Source organism: Aspergillus karnatakaensis (assembly GCF_047715665.1).
Source record: "Aspergillus karnatakaensis strain CBS 102800 unplaced genomic scaffold BJY04scaffold_30, whole genome shotgun sequence".
NCBI lineage: Eukaryota > Fungi > Ascomycota > Eurotiomycetes > Eurotiales > Aspergillaceae > Aspergillus > Aspergillus karnatakaensis.
In genome coordinates this window covers 201,067-218,847 of record NW_027395742.1, presented here as the reverse complement: position 1 = coordinate 218,847, position 17,781 = coordinate 201,067, and the positions used below count along the sequence as shown (strand labels likewise).

Genomic DNA, 17,781 nt, shown 5'->3' with positions numbered 1-17,781 from the left:
GGAGAGAACATCAGACGAAGAGGTGATTGTCCAGCTTTCCTGCGCTCTGGATGAAATGCATCCCGATATCGAGTTTACGATCCGCCACAGCGCGGGTGGAAACTCCCACTGTGCCACGCACGATTAGAAATCATGATCGCTGCAAGGCTCGTTATCTTCAATACAAAAGTCTCGATTCAAATGATCTACCTGGTTGAATCTGTGTTCATGATTCTCTTTGGCGCCTTCCGCGCTCAGGCTGCAGGTACTTGGAAAGCGGAGAGAGTTCTCTCAGACACGAGTAGTGAGGTTTATACCTCTCGGCTAATGATCGACATGCAGATGGCAGTGAGAGTAGATCTCGCAAAGAACAAATCGTCCTTCTTATTATAGGTATGAAACTCGTTCTCACGTACTACGGGGTCGTGGACCTTCGCTCTCCGTTGCACACTCAGCAGCCAGCAACAACTGAGGCCCCGAGCCAGATCCTGTGCTTCGGCACTGTCCATCTATGATCGTGCTGTTCAAGAACAGTAGGAGCAGGTTGTCCGTGACAAGTTGAGGCAGCATCGACATCGACTCTTTCCAGTATGTGGGGACCCCAAGAAGTCTCTTGATACTGAGTTCGAATCCTTTACTGTCGCATCCTACAGCAAGTGGCATAGGATCTTAGAAAGAAGGGATCCTTCGGCCCATGCAATGAAATGCTTTTCCTTTGGAAATTGACCAGTCTACCACACCACACCACACCATGAGTCCTCGGGCACATCTGCAATTTGAACAATTTGGAGCAAACAACAAAGCATGATTCTTAGATTTGCTAAAGCGCCCTCGTTAGGAGGAGTCTCTCGAGGAGTTTCGCAAGCGAGGGTTGGTGCTTTCTCAATCATGCAGTAGGTACGCGCTGAAGTCATCCACTGAGTTGCGCTCTTTCCTTGTCTGCTTTTGCGGTGTAGCGTTGCCAATCTGTTTCTCAGCATGGCGTTGATAGGGAGCTTTGAGTCTGCATTGCGCTCACCTTGAACCGGGAAGGTTCCTCAACAGGTGCGACGGCCGCAGCCCTGGCCTGTTGTCACTACCGTCTATGCGCCGGTGTGCGCTGTAACCTGTCGCCCGAGCAGGTTGAAGCAGGCAGGGCTTGTGATAGGCGTCGGGATGGCATGGCAATGGCCTGAACTACTGTCACGTCGAGGTGAGTTGCGGGTCGAATGCTCACCGAGTCGGAGCGATGACTTGCTATGCTATCAGACAGACATCCGAGCTTATATCAAGCGGACAGCGAACGATTGTTAGATGTTAGGCATGGCATATTCCTATGATGGGCCAGGGCAGTTCAAGTTGTTCGAGAGTCTCTACTCTTACTCTGTTTCTGTAGCACACTGCCTCGAAGCCTGGCATCGGTCGTGAACTCGATGGGCGACGGGCCCCAGGTAAACATCCACAGAGTCATCATATCCGAGGCTAAAGAAGGCGACAAGGATTAGGCGAAGATGGATGATGAGCTCAGGGAAAACATCGAGAACGCCAGGAATGGCCATAGGGCTAGGGGCGAAAGTACACAGCAACGCCGCAAGGGCTTTTCCGACCTCCACATGGGAGAGTGCTTCAATGATGCTTCCATCTGCGCCAGAACATTGGATTTTTGTTTCTCGTCAAAAGCTCCGCGACAGACTGAAGCTCGTCGTCACCGAGCAGCTTAGATGTAAGGAGCAAGAAGAGTAGCAGCGCGCTTGAGCTGGGGGGCAACACCGCACTGCAACAAGCATCCCAGGATCTTCAATCGTTATACACCGACCCCATCTCGCCACTACTACAGCGTATATGAGCTAAGACACACAAAGTCGGCTTCTATAATCGTTCAGAGACCGGCCCAACAGCCCGGTACGCTCGGTGTGCAGAGGCCAAGAACACAAGGATAACTGTGAGGCATTTCGATCCTCCATGCGCCACAAACTCAAGCAAAGTAATAAGGAAGACGCTCGTCGGCCACAGAAAGTGCCACGCTACGTATAGCGCCAATGGCTTCGACGGCAGAGAGCTGGGTCCCGTCCCAGGCTCCTTCATAAACTCCCCATCTGCCAATCCAACTGTTTGGAGGAACTCCACATAGTTCTAGTCAGTCGTCGTGCAGTTGGGCGAGCCAAAGCAGCAAAGGGTGCACGCCGTTTTTTTAAGACTCTTCATGGCCAATCAGCTACTTTCCAAGATTGATGCACGCGTATATGTATACCATGTCGGAAATCAAAGACTCTGGGAGGTGAGTCTACTGGCGTCGAGCAAGTTCAAGACTTGAGGGCTCTGGCAGTCTCTGAGACACTTCAAGCTCCTCAAGCACACACAAAGCAAAGATAGCCAAGCATGCTAACTATCTGGACTACATCAGCACGCTGCCCAAGGGATTTAAGGCTCAAAGATGTCTCGCGCCAAAAAAAAAGACAGGTACCGGAAAATCACATATGATTATGCTGAATTCCGCCACTCTCCATCGAATGACATTTGAAGCAAGAACCTGAAGTCACACCGAAGGGAAAAGGCTTTATTAGGCCGCCAAATCCCGTCGTATCCGTAGAGCAAACCGAGACGACGGAAAGAAGCGTTCCTGCGAAGAGTCAGCATCGAGTGGATGGACAGAAATGATACATTTCCTTGTATCATGATGGATAGACATCTGCACCGATAAGGAGCGTTGCTTCCAAGGTCCCTCCTGGAGCGAGCAATCAACTGGCGTTGGTGCGTATAATATCACCAGGCGTACATTGCATTCGATGTTACGACTCCTTGTGGAGGCTTCGCGGGAATATGCCCAGTTCCTTTGATAGCTGAGGCCAGTGGAGCTCGCATTTGCAGGCACTATTTTATGCTGTGCATTACGCTGTGGTGGATGCAGGTAAAGACGCAGAGAAGACTAGGATGCGTGAAGCAATGGTATGGCCCGGGTCTCTTGTTCTTGGTTGGTCTGTTCATTCTGACCCTCGTCTCTGCCACCTACGCTCACCACCACCATAACATTCGAGCGCGGCAAACGTCTGAAAAAGAATTTTGTTACCTGCATTGCATGCAAGCGAGGTATCCTCTCTGACGTTCTGGCAACTAGTGCACACAGCTACAGGGGTTCAACGCCCAAGCTTAGAGAGATCCCGAAAGGCAGGTTTGAGTCGAAATCTAGGACCTAGACCTCGCAAGGTCGGATCAATGGGTTGCTATGACGCATGGTTGCATTTCCAAGCCCCCCTTAAACAGAAGGGAGTGGACAACCTCAGCTTCTGGACACGGCTGTCAGTGGCAGAGAGAATAGCCTGAGTGAGAGATCTGAGGAGCTTCGCAGACCCTTGGGTACCATGTGGCCGATACAACAACAGGCAAAGGTGCTATTTATTGAAGCCAAAATGCCATCTCGAGGCAAGAAACGCAAGCTTTATGTGTCATATCCTGACGCAGCACCCAAGAGGAAGACAATTACTGACTCTGAGCCCCGGCGCCAAATGCTTTTTCGAGACAGGAAGCGCAAGCCCCAACAGTGAGGTGCCCGCCTTGCTATAGCCGGCGCAAGGACCGTAGAATCCACTGCCGCGTACGAGCGTACCTTGGCGGAATATCTTGACGGGACGCCGATGCATTGTTCTTTGGAAATGCAATGGCGGGTTCTTCGTCGCTGCTTAGTTACTAATGCTTCGAAATGGCAACCGGCCCATGGGGTGCACGAGGCAAACATCCAAACCTTTCAACCAAGGACTGGCTGTTTTCCCAGAGAAAATGGCAAGGGAAGTACTTCCTAGTACGGCTCTGCTGGCCAGGGTCTCTACGGAGATGATATCAACACTTACACAGCATAAAATGGTACACAGGGCTGCCTATGATTTAGGATTCTGCAATCAAGAATGAAAGAAGCCGAATGGAACAATGACTGCTGCAGACTTGGCACTATCATCAGTGCATGCTCTGTTGGTAAGCTAGCGCACATCAAAGAGACGTTGTACACTACATGGAACTGGACAAGTGCTGTGGCTCCTGGCGGGTCTAGGAGAGAAGTCAAGGAGTCTGAAGACACGAGTCGCTACGCTACAATCCTCAATCTATGACAGCACTCTTGTTGTTTTATCTCCAACACACTGGAGAGAAGAGACAATTCGTCTCTGTTATGAAGAAAGCGATACGGTGCAGGTGGACTAATACGGTCCAGCCTGATAGCTGGCCCAAACCTGCGTGTTTGAGCAAAATTGACTCTTTGATACCAGCCAACCGGGCTGTGTCTCTTCCCTGTATAGCTTGATGTTTCTTGGCACAAGATACCCTCATTGGGTCGTCCTTTCAAGACCTCATACTCTGTTATCCTGTGGCCAGCCTCGTCTTCATGAGCTCCCTAGCCTGCCTGTGCTTTGGAGTAGCTTAAAATCACTGAACATCAACCATCCTACCACACCGGGAGTCACGAGTGTGCCCTTCACAACATCCTCCCCAGATCTCTACGCGCTCTATCTGTGGCTGGTTGCGACCTTCGCAGTATCGATAGATCTACCAGCAGCATCCTATCCTGCCTTACTCCCGAAGTCCGAATGTTTCTTGCGCGAGCCTCAATATTCTAGACTGGGACATTTCCTCGTACCGTATCCTCCTCCAACAAAAGTGGAGGAGAGACGGCGCCTAGGCGCCTACTACAAGGTGTCTCTTGGTCGACTGCACTCAGGCGATGATTGCTCACAAGGGCAAAGAGCTGGTCAAGGCAAATATCCAGGCTAGCCTGCGTTGCGCGGCGTTGAACTGGTCCACAAACTCGAGAATATTGTACTGCAGCGTGTTGCAATGGAAGTTAGGATTGAAATCTTGGCTGGCTCAATCAACCAGTTGTTGTATCAAAATCAGGATACTCATCTGCCCTGCTGCCCGAACACCCTCAACACCCCAGCTGCCATTGCGGCCCGTGGCTTTGTGTCCAGCAGTGGGCACCCGCTAGCAGAACAGTTCCATGGAGCATCGGTACGTACTGATTGCAGCGAAGACACGGTACACTAGAATCAATCCTTCTCCATGGAGGGTTCTTTTAGTACTCAGCGACGGCCACTGTGCTAGTCTTCTGCAGACGAATAGATCAAAATGACACCGCTTTCTCTACTTTCGCAGGGTTGCCTACTTTTCCATCTGTTCTTGTTTCGATCAGACGAACATCGCGGTCTTGACTATAGCCTGAAGGAGGGCCCTTTAACCAGATATCATGCATGTTCGACTCTAGCTCTCCGGGCCTTGGAATGGTTTCTGGCAATTCAACAAAAGCATCCATTCGAAGATTAACGCCATCCGGCAAAACTTGTCTGCGATCGGGGTGTCAGGAAAATGTTTGCCTAGCGACCATCGCGCGATATGCAAGATTCTGCACCAGATGCGAGCGGAGGGAGGTCGTTTGAAGCCATGGGCAAAAAGCCCAATTACGCCAAGGAAATGACCTGCGCTGAATGTGCACACAAGCTCCTTGTATTTGCTTTCGTCACGGCAGTCCAGGAAACATTTGATGTCCTATGCTGTGGATTGGTTAATTGTGCTATGCAGGCTGCCCTGCGTTGAGCGTTCCGGTCTATCCATTGCAGAAGCCGCTAGGACCGTGGTTTGCTCGCCACTGTGGGCCGGCAGGGTCTTTCTTGGTCTGGAGCATCTTCACCCTGGGGGTTTGCTGTTTGTCCCTCGCTGTGCCATGCAGAATACCAAGGTGCACGTTTGTAACTACGTTCTATGCGGTCTGGTGCGAGGTACCTCGTTTTGACATCTCGGTATCTCTTCTAAAGTCACTACACAACATGCTCGGAGTGGTGGGTAGAGCAACGGGCCAGCTTGGGAGGGCACTTCGACCATCTTACGATACCCTCGGATGGAGCGGCGTGTTTTACTTTCAGTCACCCTGCGGGAGAGTGGAGTTCCCCTCCTGACCTTCTGGTGCCCGGTGCGCAGAACCACATAACCACCTGCTGTGGTGACGACTACCTCAACCTTGTAAGCAAGGAGGTGATAGTAAAGCAGGCTGAGAACCTCTTGAATCGCTTTTCCGGAGGCCCAGACAGCTTTATATTCTCGGTCTTCCTCGGAACATGACGTCCACAATACTCTTGAGAAGGAAGCCAGAGCGTGGTACGGAAAGGAGTGCTACTGTGCCCAGTCCGGGTTGTTGCAAATGGTGTACACCTTGACGCCGCTGCCGTGTCACCAACAGCTACTAGAGCCTCCGCCGACGCACAAAGGCTACTAGAGTTATTAATTATTCATCCGTTTAGGGAAAAGAGCGACGTTGCTGTCATGAACTAGCGTGGTAACCAGAGGGACCTTGCCAGCCCTATCTCAGGTTGTTGTCTTCGAGACAAAGCGCGATAACAGAGTGAATCCATAGCCTCCCGCTATTCAAGGTTCTATGGCCTCTCTTTATTGGCTATAGCTGATATCGTGAAAAGATTCTCAAGGCAGTTCAAGGCAGTACATGACGATGAGACCTTGCGGGAGGAGTTTGGGGTACAGGGCGCTGTGGCACTCAACGACTGCATTGCTGCCGGGCACTATGCTGATGATTCCTGCCCCGTATGTTCTGTCTGTGGTCGTCCAGGTATCGGAGACGAAGAATGTTCATCCGAGGATCATTCACCAGTGCCACATATGGCAAAGCTCACTTGACAACTTCATGGATGACGGTGTCTCTGAGTATCTGCAGCTCAACTCAATTATACAGTCAGTAGTTTATCGAAACACAAGCTGCTTACGGTCATTTTGCATAGCCCAGGAGTCCAAACTATGAACCGGTACAGGATGACCTGCCGACTTATGCTCAAGCAGGCAGAGATGGCAATGGGAATCTCTTGCCGGGCCATACAATCGATGATGACGGGACCGTTCGTGACCCAAACGGGAAGCCAGCTCACTATGCCACGGCCAGGGCAGAAGAATTGTTGGATAGCTACAGAAAGAACCTTTCACTTGTGCTTATTAATGCAATGAACCCGGATCCATACAGGCTAGGGCTCCCAGAATGAGGGTCAGATGTTGTAAATATGTCCCTACAGGATAGAGTCAATGTCACCAAAGACAAAACAAATCCGAGGTTGATACATAAGGATGCAGCCATCGGCGATGTGGAATTGCTTGCCACCATGAACAGACTATTTTGCTGGTCTAGTTAGGGCTTGCATCTGGCGACTGACGCTGCTACCACGCAACATGCGGCGGGTGTGCACATAACAATCGCACCTCTGCCTATGGCATTATCGCCATAGGGAAATACCTTCGCTTCTACAAGCACAACGACGTAAGCCGGTGTGTTCGAAATTGGATTCTCCAGAGCTCAACCGCGGTGTGCGCTTTCTTGTCGGACTGGGAAAATGGTCTACTGTCGGGACCAAAGGGAGAATGAATACCTTACCTGGAATAATGTCTTTCATTTTGTCCCTATATCCCAGATTTAAACACCGGGTTTCGGAACTAACCCCTGTCAGTGAGGCGAAGAAGAAATACTCAATGGGGTCCGCCCTCCCGCAGTTGATAATATACCTTGCAGGTGCTGTCCCCCGGCTGCGTCTAGATCGATCAAAACCGATGGACAGTTACGCTACGATTCACAAAAAATAAGCAGTTTAACAATCACGTTCTCTTCCTGCGCGCCTTACAGCACCCCAAGCTCAACATCATGTGCGCAGTCAAAGTCTTGCTTTCTCATGCCATCAGAATCAAGGAGTAGTCACGCCATCTTCTACCAGAGGCTGTAAATAACTGCTATTAGGTCCTGCCATCTCATGATCTAAAGGCGTTCTAGACCCCAGAAATTACCACCCATGGTAACAAAAAAAATGACGAGCGAACCGGGAAATACTGCCCTACGCAGTGCTTGTCCCACCGTGAATCCTCCGCTGAAGTGCTTGAAAGCAATGCAACAATAACCGTACCACAGACGAACGATACAGTCATGGACTGGGTAGTAGATATCGCCAGTCAAAAGCGTGATCTCTTCAGGCTGCTGACTGAGATACACGACGACCTGCCTCATGCTGTCAAGAGCGCAGAACGATGTTATTACAAACATCAGACTGGTGAGAATGTCCCTCTGCAAGACCGCAGAACCAGGCATGTGCGCACTTACGAACAATCCCTATCGCTTTTCGACTTGCTCAAATTCACATTGCGTCAGGCAGCGGGTGCTCAGGCTGGTACTGCAGAGCATCAAGCATGCCGGGCTACGAGACGTCATGGAATTAGTACTATGTCTCCTTCCTGGTCGCGGACCTGCAGGAGTACCTGGACAACTTCAGGGAGTTCTGCACGGACATCATGCAGGCTCCGGTGGCTCTTGTATCGATGGGCGTCCATCACTTCTCCTACCATCGGTGCCGTCCTACCGGGGCTTAACCACCTCTAGTATCCCTCTGACTCTTGTACAGAAGTAGGCCTCAATTTCAAGCTCTTTTGTATTCTGGGTTTGATAGCGAATACGACAATTACGGGAGGATGTTACAGTACCTTGAACGGTACTCAATAACACCGCATCGACCAGGGAACATAATGTTCCGCAATTTGCAGTATTGCTTCAAGACATTCATCTCCGGTCCTAGAATACTTTTGGGAATGGAGACAAAGCATTCGTCTTCTCCGATCTCCACCCGCAATTGGGCTTCTATACTCACTATAACGAGGCGAAGCTAGGACTCCTTCCGATTACCCAGAAACACACTGGGGTCTGTCTAGGTGCAGCCAAGCACAGGCGCAAACAACACGAAAACCGGTATGGACTCCGTGTAGGGTAATACAGAATTGACTCGTCATCTCCTGCTGGCCAAGATGGTGTATTCACCCGGCCGTGCTGGCCAGCCAGACGACGAGAGTGAGCCAGACATTGATCAGGTTGCGGCTCAGTGTACGGAGCTGAGAGGCCGATCGCTGGATGTGGAGAGAAAAGACAAGCACCTGCTCAAGCAATGACGAGACACATTCCTTGTCTTGAATATTCTGAGCAACTAGTTACGCTTTCCGAGGCGCAAACTCTCACTCATGCCATTTCAGCACTTTGGAGCATGGTGGATGAAGAGCATGGAGCGTGAGAATCACGGAAGTCTGCTTTGTGACGGAATGGGGAGAGAATAACCGCACACCTGAGCACAAGCTGGACATGCTAATTAGGATGGTTCCGAGTAATCAAAGAATAAAGACGCTGGCGTGAGAGGGCTACTTTTAAAGATGGATAGTTCGCACTCCTGCTTGGACTGGCTTCTTGGATTCTGCTTCCAATTTGCGGGTGGTATATTTGGCGACGTGCATCCCGATATACATCCAGAGATTGGCAATATTTTCAACAAGCGAACCCAGCCTGCAGACGTGTCAACGTCACTATACCAGATAGACGTCCCCATGTCCAGCTCAGTGACATCGACATCATTTTGAGGTGGGAAGAAGCCCGGTCATCAACACCACCGGCTTGTCATTGAAGACTGTCGTTGTCGCGCCCTCTCTCATCCCATCAGCGTGATTGGAGTCTTCTGGCTGTAGGCGAAGTAAGCAATTGCTGGCCGTCTATTCTGTTATACAGAATACTAACCAGGATACAGCCGTGGATGACAACGAGAGCAGTAATGGTGAGGGCGCTTGTAAAGGCTCTAGGAGAAAGAGAATGAGGAATCAGATTATCCCTTGTCCAGATAGAGCATCCCAGGTTGTGGCCGAGCCCGTCCAACCCAATACAACTCCAGTATTGGATAACAGCAGCCTACTTCATACACACCTATCCAGTGCATTTGGGGCTGCTGCCCATCACTTTGGTTCAGCCGCAACGACCCTAGCAGCGATTGGACGAGCCTGCATCGCACTTGCTCTGCACTTTGAGGAGGAGGCAGACAACGAGATGGAGGTTGAAGAGCCCTATGAGGGAGAGAACGTATTTTGCAATCTTTAAACAGGCTGCCTTTGCTGTTTTTTTTAGCCAACCGATTGGGCCAAAGACAAAGCAAAACGACAGGTCTACGCAAGCTGGGGCAGCGGTTCTTTCCTTCATTCGAACTCCCATGACTCCATCAACTATAATAAGGCGATGCTATTCATAGCCTATGCGGTTGTTTGCAGAATGCAAACTCCAAGTTTGACCAGTCTCGCCAGCCCAAGGTTGGCTGCAAAGCCAGAACTTCGCATAGACACCAGATGGCTGCCTTGCGATAGATGGCTAATAACGATCATAACCATTATGAGATCTTTCCTTTGTTTTAGCCATCTGCCAACTCCTATGAGGGACTCTACTCGATTTGGTGAGTATTACTAGAGCCCGGATGATAATCTTGAAGAAGTCAATAGGCTCCTTGACCATGATATGCTGTCCGGCATGCAGGATATCGACAGACTCGCACGCCGCGACAAACGTCTCAACCATTCGAGAGCGTCATCGTGGCCGCCGGGCGGTTTGAAAACAAAGCATCATAAACGAGTTTGTAATACGGCCGGCAACGGCCATGCTAATGGCAGCCCAAGCAAGCCGATCGACCCCGACTGGCTTCTGGTTGAGAAGCCAGAGTTCCGGCTTCAATGCCGAGCAGGCTCTCGGGATGAGTTATGCATAGATCTCCTTGACGGTCGTTACTCCCAGTCACTGCTGATGGTCTCGCCGACTCCAGAGACAGGTTATGGTGTTAGGTCCGACCAATCTTCTGGCTGATGAACTGGCTCCCATAGACAAGTTGATTGTCGGTCGCTATCCAGAAGTCGAAGTAACCCCAAGAGATTATTAGTGGCACTAAATCACGTAATCACGAGGATCTCTCTCTGGACAGCCTTAAGAGTTGGAGAGGGTGGCTTCCCAGTCAAAGCGAACGCCTCTAGATCTGACTTTCTCTGGTGATTTCCGATCGTGAAGGGATGTCTGAACTTCAAAGATGTCAAGGAGTTGCGTGAGTTGCGGAATGATGAGGGCGTGGGACAAGTCGTCGATGCTTACCTCGAATTAAGGGAATCAAATTACGGGTGGGACAACAAGCAGGGCGAGTTGACCAAGGTGGATATAGCATTGGATCTGATTAATCAACACGATGGTGAATGGCGCAGACGATTTCAGAGCAGACTGCATCCTCATGCTGGGGGGTGTGGCGGCTACGTCTTATGCCACAACCAGTAGGTGGTTGGATTATCAAGTACAAGGCAGATTCCGGATGGATGTCAGAAGAGTCCTTGTGGTCGAAGTCGCTCACATACTACCTGCGGGGGTCGTTTGCCCTAACTACACCAGGATGCCGTTCCTGTGGTACTTGCCAGAGACTAATGGCCGGAAGAAGGCGCATAGAAGGCTATGGAGATTGGCCAGGCTTGCTTTGCAGCCTGTGAAGTCTTTCCGCAATAGTGAATGCGTAGCCCTGCTCTTCTTCTAGCTGCAGGAGCTATGTACTAGAAATCGAGACCTCTGGGGAACACAACAAGCATGCCGCGGAGATAATGGTCAGAGAATCAAGACAAGGAATATCCAATCTAGACCTTAAATCGTCTGTTTCAGCTGTAAAAGCCCCCGGATCAAGCGGCTAATTATCGCATAATGGCCGATTCAATCCCCCCCGCAGTACAAAAGGATTCGGCCTGCTGGAAGTCTTCGAGGAAGGGTTGGTTTACTGGTTGGAAGAGTCAACATCTGGAGTACATAAACTCATCTATGCTGGATGTGACTGGAATGCCACCGTGTGCCTAGATGCAGGAATAGACATGTCAGTAATAGTTGTGCTTCTTCTGCCATGCACAATTCGTATTCGCAACGATTGATATCAAGGGTTCCCCGTGAATACCCTAAATGATGGGGTGTAAGTGATGGGCAGATATCCACCTTTGTGAAAGATGGCTTCGAATAGCCATCTTACGACTAACCCTCCTCGGTCGTTCGCTGTGGCTTTGCATCCGTGGCTGTCAGATCCGACGATTCATTGCTCCGATACACTTTGGTTGCTATCAAAAAACTTCCCGATGTCATGAGAGGAGAAGTTGCGGAGAGTGCCATCCGCGTCAATCCCGCACCCTTTCTCCTGCTGCTGATAGCTCACATACCGAACATGGACAAGGTCTATGTCGAACACCTTGTGGAGGTGCGATTTGCGAGATGCTCTGGGTTTAGGCAGGGCTCTCATGGAGCCATGGCCATTTCAGCGTTCGTATACGCCAGGAGGGAAATCGGCAGTATCTTAATGATTGTCTGCCCCTCTGCGAGTACGAGTGTTCTACTCCGTATGTTAGACCACTTCTGGAGCAACGTCCTCGAAAGCCAAACACGATTAATCGCTGATTAGGGTAGCTCATTCCTGGTACCCATTCCAAGCACCACCATTACTGAAAGTGACTAGGTCGGGCGCTACACCTGCCCTGAAAGATATCACACACGGGCCAAGAAGGTTCTATACCTTTCAACTGCCCCGTACTCGGCATGGGTAGAGCTCCAGAACCAATGATTATATCTAAGAGAAAACAACAAGCTCTGTCCAAGACACACCTGCCATACGATTCGATCCGACGGGCTGCAGATACCTTAAGCCAATACCAGCAAGAGATATCGCCTCGCCAACTCACCTTTGCAAAACGCACAACATCCGAGAGCTGTGCTAGCAGCTTTGGGCTAAACAGTCGCTCCCGCTGGTTCATGGTGAGATATGTCACTTCGTGTCCCAACAGCCCCGGTCCTTGGGTATAGTGCATTGTTCCGGAGATGTATGAGAACACTGGACGCGCTCTGTACAGCGGTGCCTGCGCGAATTGTATCTTCAATAAGAAGAACGCTGCTTGTGGCCAAAACTCGCCCGAGCTGAATTGGTCCCTTACTGAGGCTACGTCGATATCCTGTATGAGGCGCCACCCGCACTAAAAGAGCACCACATGGAAACCGGCTCAAGTATACTCGTATAGACATCGCCTGCTCCGCTAATCATTTTCTGCGAATCAATTCCCACGCCCGGGCCTATGGCCTCTCACGAATGGGCTTCAAGAACCAATGAATGGCAAGGGTGGAAACGCACCATTTCCTTGCGTGGCCAAGCTTGCTCACAAACTGCTTTTCAAGTAGACACTATCTCCAATTAGCCTCGCACTATTCATTGCTGTCTTCGAGTGAGTTCTACTGTACGGGCTTCGGCTCGTCTTCAGTGATCAGTTGGTCACCTGGAAGGCTAGGCATACAAGAGCACGCTCGTTTCTCAATCATGGCACCTATTCCTCTCTACTGTCACTTATCTAGTAACTAGATAAAGCCCGCATTGAGTGGGGTTCTGGCTCAAAGCTTTGACAATGATGCCTCTTCAATGGAGGATGCTTGTGTGAACATTCACGCATTTAATAGTAGGAATAAGCCACATTAGTCTGGCATTCCCGACGAGCCCTGGAGGCTAGGGTTGTTCTTTTCAGACTTGAATTGGCAACAACCCTCTTATATTAGAGTCCTTAACGGGCAAGTGCTTCAACCACCTCGCCTACATTTCGCCCAGGGTCAGCCTGTTGGAACATGTCACCTGCCACTCCATCCGGCGGAAGCCATACCCTCTACCTCGATTGAAGCAATATAAAATCTCCTTCGTCATAACAGACAAAATCAGACATACTAGTACATTGCATCCGATCAGCGCGATCTCTACACGCCTCGTGTCGAAAACCAGCATGGTACTGTAGAACCCTGTATCTCTTCCTCGCAACATTTAATAGAGCTGAGTAGGTATAGAGGAGGGGGGCTGGACTAATCATGTGGGAAGCGTATGCTTGAGGATGAGAATAAACTAGCGTGACTCGTCCTGTCTGCAGTCAATGGCACCTTCGATGCCCTCGGCCGCCGTCTTCTCAAAGAACCCGGCTATGCCATAGGTTCTATTTGCGATGCTCTTCGACCAGTGAGCTGTATTACTTCTAGCCAGCATATAATTCTTGCTGAAACCTGGCTCTTGACTCCGGGGTTCCGGCTGTTGTTTACAAACTCTTCGCCATTTATCCAATCCAGCGCAGGATTATGTTGGCCTTGCCGCGACAGGCAATGGCGAGCCCTAGCCCTAAGTCACCAGAGGGGTTGGGGGTCGTTCTTTCGTCGTAGTGTATCGAGCAGTCAGCAAGTTCATGATCTCCGATAAAGCCTTCTATCCATCGACATTTGGACAACGTGAGAAAGATGAGGTCGATGGGAAGACATGCCCATGTCGAGATAAATGGAAGCTGATGCTCGTTGTAAATGCATGGCACCAGAAAATAACAGTACTGGAGAGGAAATACACGGAACCATCCTTCGCTTTTGGTCGTCTCTAAGACACCATACATAGTGGTCTGTAGTCACTGGATGCCCTAGGGTAACAGAGAAACAATATGTGCTGTTACACGCCGTGTCCCCGATGAAAGCCTTCCAAACATCTGTAACAAGGTGAAGTGCGGGCTTCGCTTGATACAACTCCCACCAGGAACGGGCAAGTCAACGACATTGACTTACATCACCCTTGCCTGGGCTTGTTTAGGGCTCATGGTCACACTTGCAGCAAAATCAAACTTTGGGGTTGATCAATTGTCCGAAGGAATCATTCAGACTATGGATAGTGACTCACAGATTAAGCAATGGGCAGGAAGCCTCTGCAGAGTACGCACACCCGCGCGTCACTGTTCCGAGAATCGATGGCTCTGCAACGATATCCGAGGTATGACGCGTTGAGATCTGCCAGACAGATTCGATCAGAGTTAGTCTAGATAATACTACGTCCTGAGAAGCTCTTGCGTGACAACCGCAACTCACAAGGGCGTTTCGCCTCTACGGGCGCTGAGGACCTGCGAGCCGTATCTCGGACCTCCCAAGTCCTGAGCGCTGCCGTTGCAACTGGAGGTCGAGCATTGAACGATGATGATGAAACCCGAAGCAGACCTCTTATCTGACGAAGAGCGGCTGCACTACCAACGTTCATTACAATACCAAGCATGAATGATCTTATTACACCGTGCCGAAGATCAAGCAAAAAAAAAGCCACAGCCGAAGCAAACCTCAGACGCGCCGAGAGGAACCAAGCAGGAGACCGTGTCCGTCAAGCAGACCCTTAGCGAATCATTTGACGGGTGTGGACTCGAGAACCCTAATACAGCTTGTCCAGGTCTGTTGCCAACCGGTAGCAAGACATCAACAGCACAGGTCTCGGGCTGACTTTGATGGTCCTTTGCAGGCTCGCCGGTAGTGCGAGACATCTTGCCAATAACATCGGGAGTACTAAACAATCGGTTAAAGATCGGTCAATGATGCGGTGCCCGGGTCTTACCAATGAGAATGGCCAATGAGCTGACCTTGAGCCTGCCGCCCATCGCGGTAGGGTTGGATGAGTGCCGGCGCAAGCCCGCTCTGCTGAATACCCGCCCGATGCTGGGTTTTCTCCGCGGAGTACTGCCAATCCGGTTATGCTGAGAGCCCCTGTCTAGCTATGAATGCGCTTGGATCTTTGCACCCGTTCGCCGGCATGTATGCTACTACAGTTATGCTAACAGGTCGCGAGTAGCTGCCCGGGCATAATATCGCGAAGCTGTTCTAGTAACGCGCGCCGGCACCTGTCCTGCCGCGGGCTACAAGTGCACGGAATGCTCGCGAATCATGCAGGGTTAGAGCAGAGGCTCCCTTACTTTTACTAATTGTATTTCTAGTAGGATTAGCATAAAGTACAATAATTGCTTGTATCACAGGATTACCTGTTTATTAGCATGACTAACTGCTTGATACAGTCCTGCTTCCGCCATATGGTATTAGCTCCGTACCATGGGTCCATACACGGATAGAGCTCTATCTTGTTGAGTCTGGGTACCTCGCGTACCGTGCCTCTCGGAGAAGCACGCGACAGGCCCGTGATACCCCCAGGGTTCGCGGTGATGCCGGCCGCTGTTCTGCCATCGAAAACATGCATGGAAACCTGATACGTCAACGATATACTGCATGAGGCTCTCATATTTGCTGGAAAAAAACCTAAGTACCATCTCGGAAAGTCTAGGGTATGGCCCCGGGTTGCAGTTCCCGCCGAGATCAGCCACCTAGGCCCATGTCGGTACCATCATGGTGGACATATGGTGTCTCAATCATAGTGAGAGGAACAGAGTCATATCCAACAAGCTGGTATCAGAGCTATTAGCTAGGTTCAGAAATGGCATGTGTCGGTACGATGAGGTAGCCCGCCTCAAACGTATCATCACGCAAGATGATTTCAACCACATCGTCTCTTTCTTCTCTTTGAGAGATAAGAAAGATAGTATTGAGGTACAGAGATCACTCAAAGAGAGGATGACACCAGTAAGGTTTTTTTTTTTTTCTCTACTATCCATAACTAACAAGCCAACGATGAGACACCCCGACTCAGGAGTACACCCCAAGTATCTGTGAACCACTAGTCAGAGGCTTAGAAATGGTACAAGAGGTATCTCCGGCTAGTAAAGGCACACAAGGTGCGTGTCAAGGAACATGACTTGGTAAGTCCTTCCCCCTTACAGCTGCACAACACATACTAACTAGTTGATTCTTATAGGTATGAACCGATCCCTGACTGCTTCCCGAGTGATTCTCAACTACTTATACACATACAACAGGACGAGAACAGCCTGCTTATTATACACTATGGAGAGTGCTATTGCCGACATGATAGCCAACTGCTTGTCCAGCACAATTACAAAGCGACGAACAACCTGAGAAACCATGTGAAGACCCACAAGTCTTGAAGATGCCATTTGGAACCACAGGGGGTCATGCGGCCCAGGAGCTGGTGGATGAAGCAGTCGGTGGGTGCTTTCTAAGTGGTCTCCAGCGGTTAGCAAGCAGTCGGGCAGTCTCAAAAGTTCTAGGTCTGCAGGCAAATTGGCTCAGCTATGGCGACGCTAATACTGAATCCACTTATCGCTCCTGTTCTACCTACAGAGCTCTCATATGCGTCACCAGAGTACCAGCCACGCCTCACAAGCCCCTTTGTACCATCCATTAGGTCTCGGAGGTCCGAAGGATCTTCAAGTGATGACGGGAGAGCCCAGTTCCTGTCAGTAATAGGTTTATTCAGAGCGCTGATAGAGCCGCAGGGCTGCACCTGCCATGGTAAAGCTACGCTAGCTTGGATTATGCTAGTTTGGGTCGCATGCCCATACTAACCCTAGGGTGACCTGCGGGTTGAAGATTCCTTTTCGTGGAAAACGACAGCAGACATGGGACCTGATCTGGTAGTGGAGGAAAGTTTTGAATGACGCTTTAAACTATGCCCAGCTCTACACTTGCCAGTTATGTGGAGGATCACTTGTAAACTTGTCGTTTTCTAAGGCGCATCGATATAATAATCGACAAGGGGAATGTGCTTGTTGCCTTTATATAAACGACTTACGACTAAGCCCGCATTTACTCATTCAGCAACCACCTGAGACAGAATCCGTCTTCATTACGGCGCTTACTTCAACTCGAGGGGGTTACTGTTCCAAACACCACCATAGCCTGTTCAAGATCAACCTGGATGGCGAATATCAAAATTCTATACGACCTTCTTGGGGTGGAGAGACCGCTAAAGAAGAAGGCCATCAAGGCTGGAGGTATAGTATAGTTCATACCGGCAAGTTAACAGAAAAGCTTCACCTTGGAAAGCAGGCAGATCGTCCCCAGACTTGCCTTGCAGGGGATTCTTAGGACAGCAGCATTGGCTGCGCTTCCACCACTTGATACGAAAACACAGTGGACCGAGGTTACAGGAAACGGCCACGGAATTAGCGATTTGTCGCTATACCTATCGGACAAGAAGATCATCAATAGGGTTAGCACGAAATTCGACAAACAATCGTCTGCATCCGCGCCATCCGAGGGTGCTCGACGGCTAT

General features: G+C 50.3%; 2 protein-coding genes across 2 annotated transcripts; both read left to right on the top strand.

The window, feature by feature from the left end:
• Positions 1-4,058: 4,058 nt before the first annotated feature.
• Positions 4,059-5,989, top strand: BJY04DRAFT_191361 (uncharacterized protein). The gene has a single exon (XM_073711632.1). The coding sequence runs from the start codon at positions 4,249-4,251 to the stop codon at positions 4,714-4,716; it is 468 nt and encodes a 155-aa protein (XP_073570286.1). The 5' UTR covers positions 4,059-4,248; the 3' UTR covers positions 4,717-5,989.
• Positions 5,990-5,993: 4 nt separating this feature from the next.
• On the top strand, positions 5,994-6,991 carry BJY04DRAFT_191360 (uncharacterized protein). Its single transcript, XM_073711631.1, has 2 exons — positions 5,994-6,658; positions 6,714-6,991. Exons 1-2 carry the CDS (start codon positions 6,537-6,539, stop codon positions 6,946-6,948), a joined length of 357 nt encoding a protein of 118 aa, XP_073570285.1. The 5' UTR covers positions 5,994-6,536; the 3' UTR covers positions 6,949-6,991.
• Positions 6,992-17,781: the final 10,790 nt, after the last annotated feature.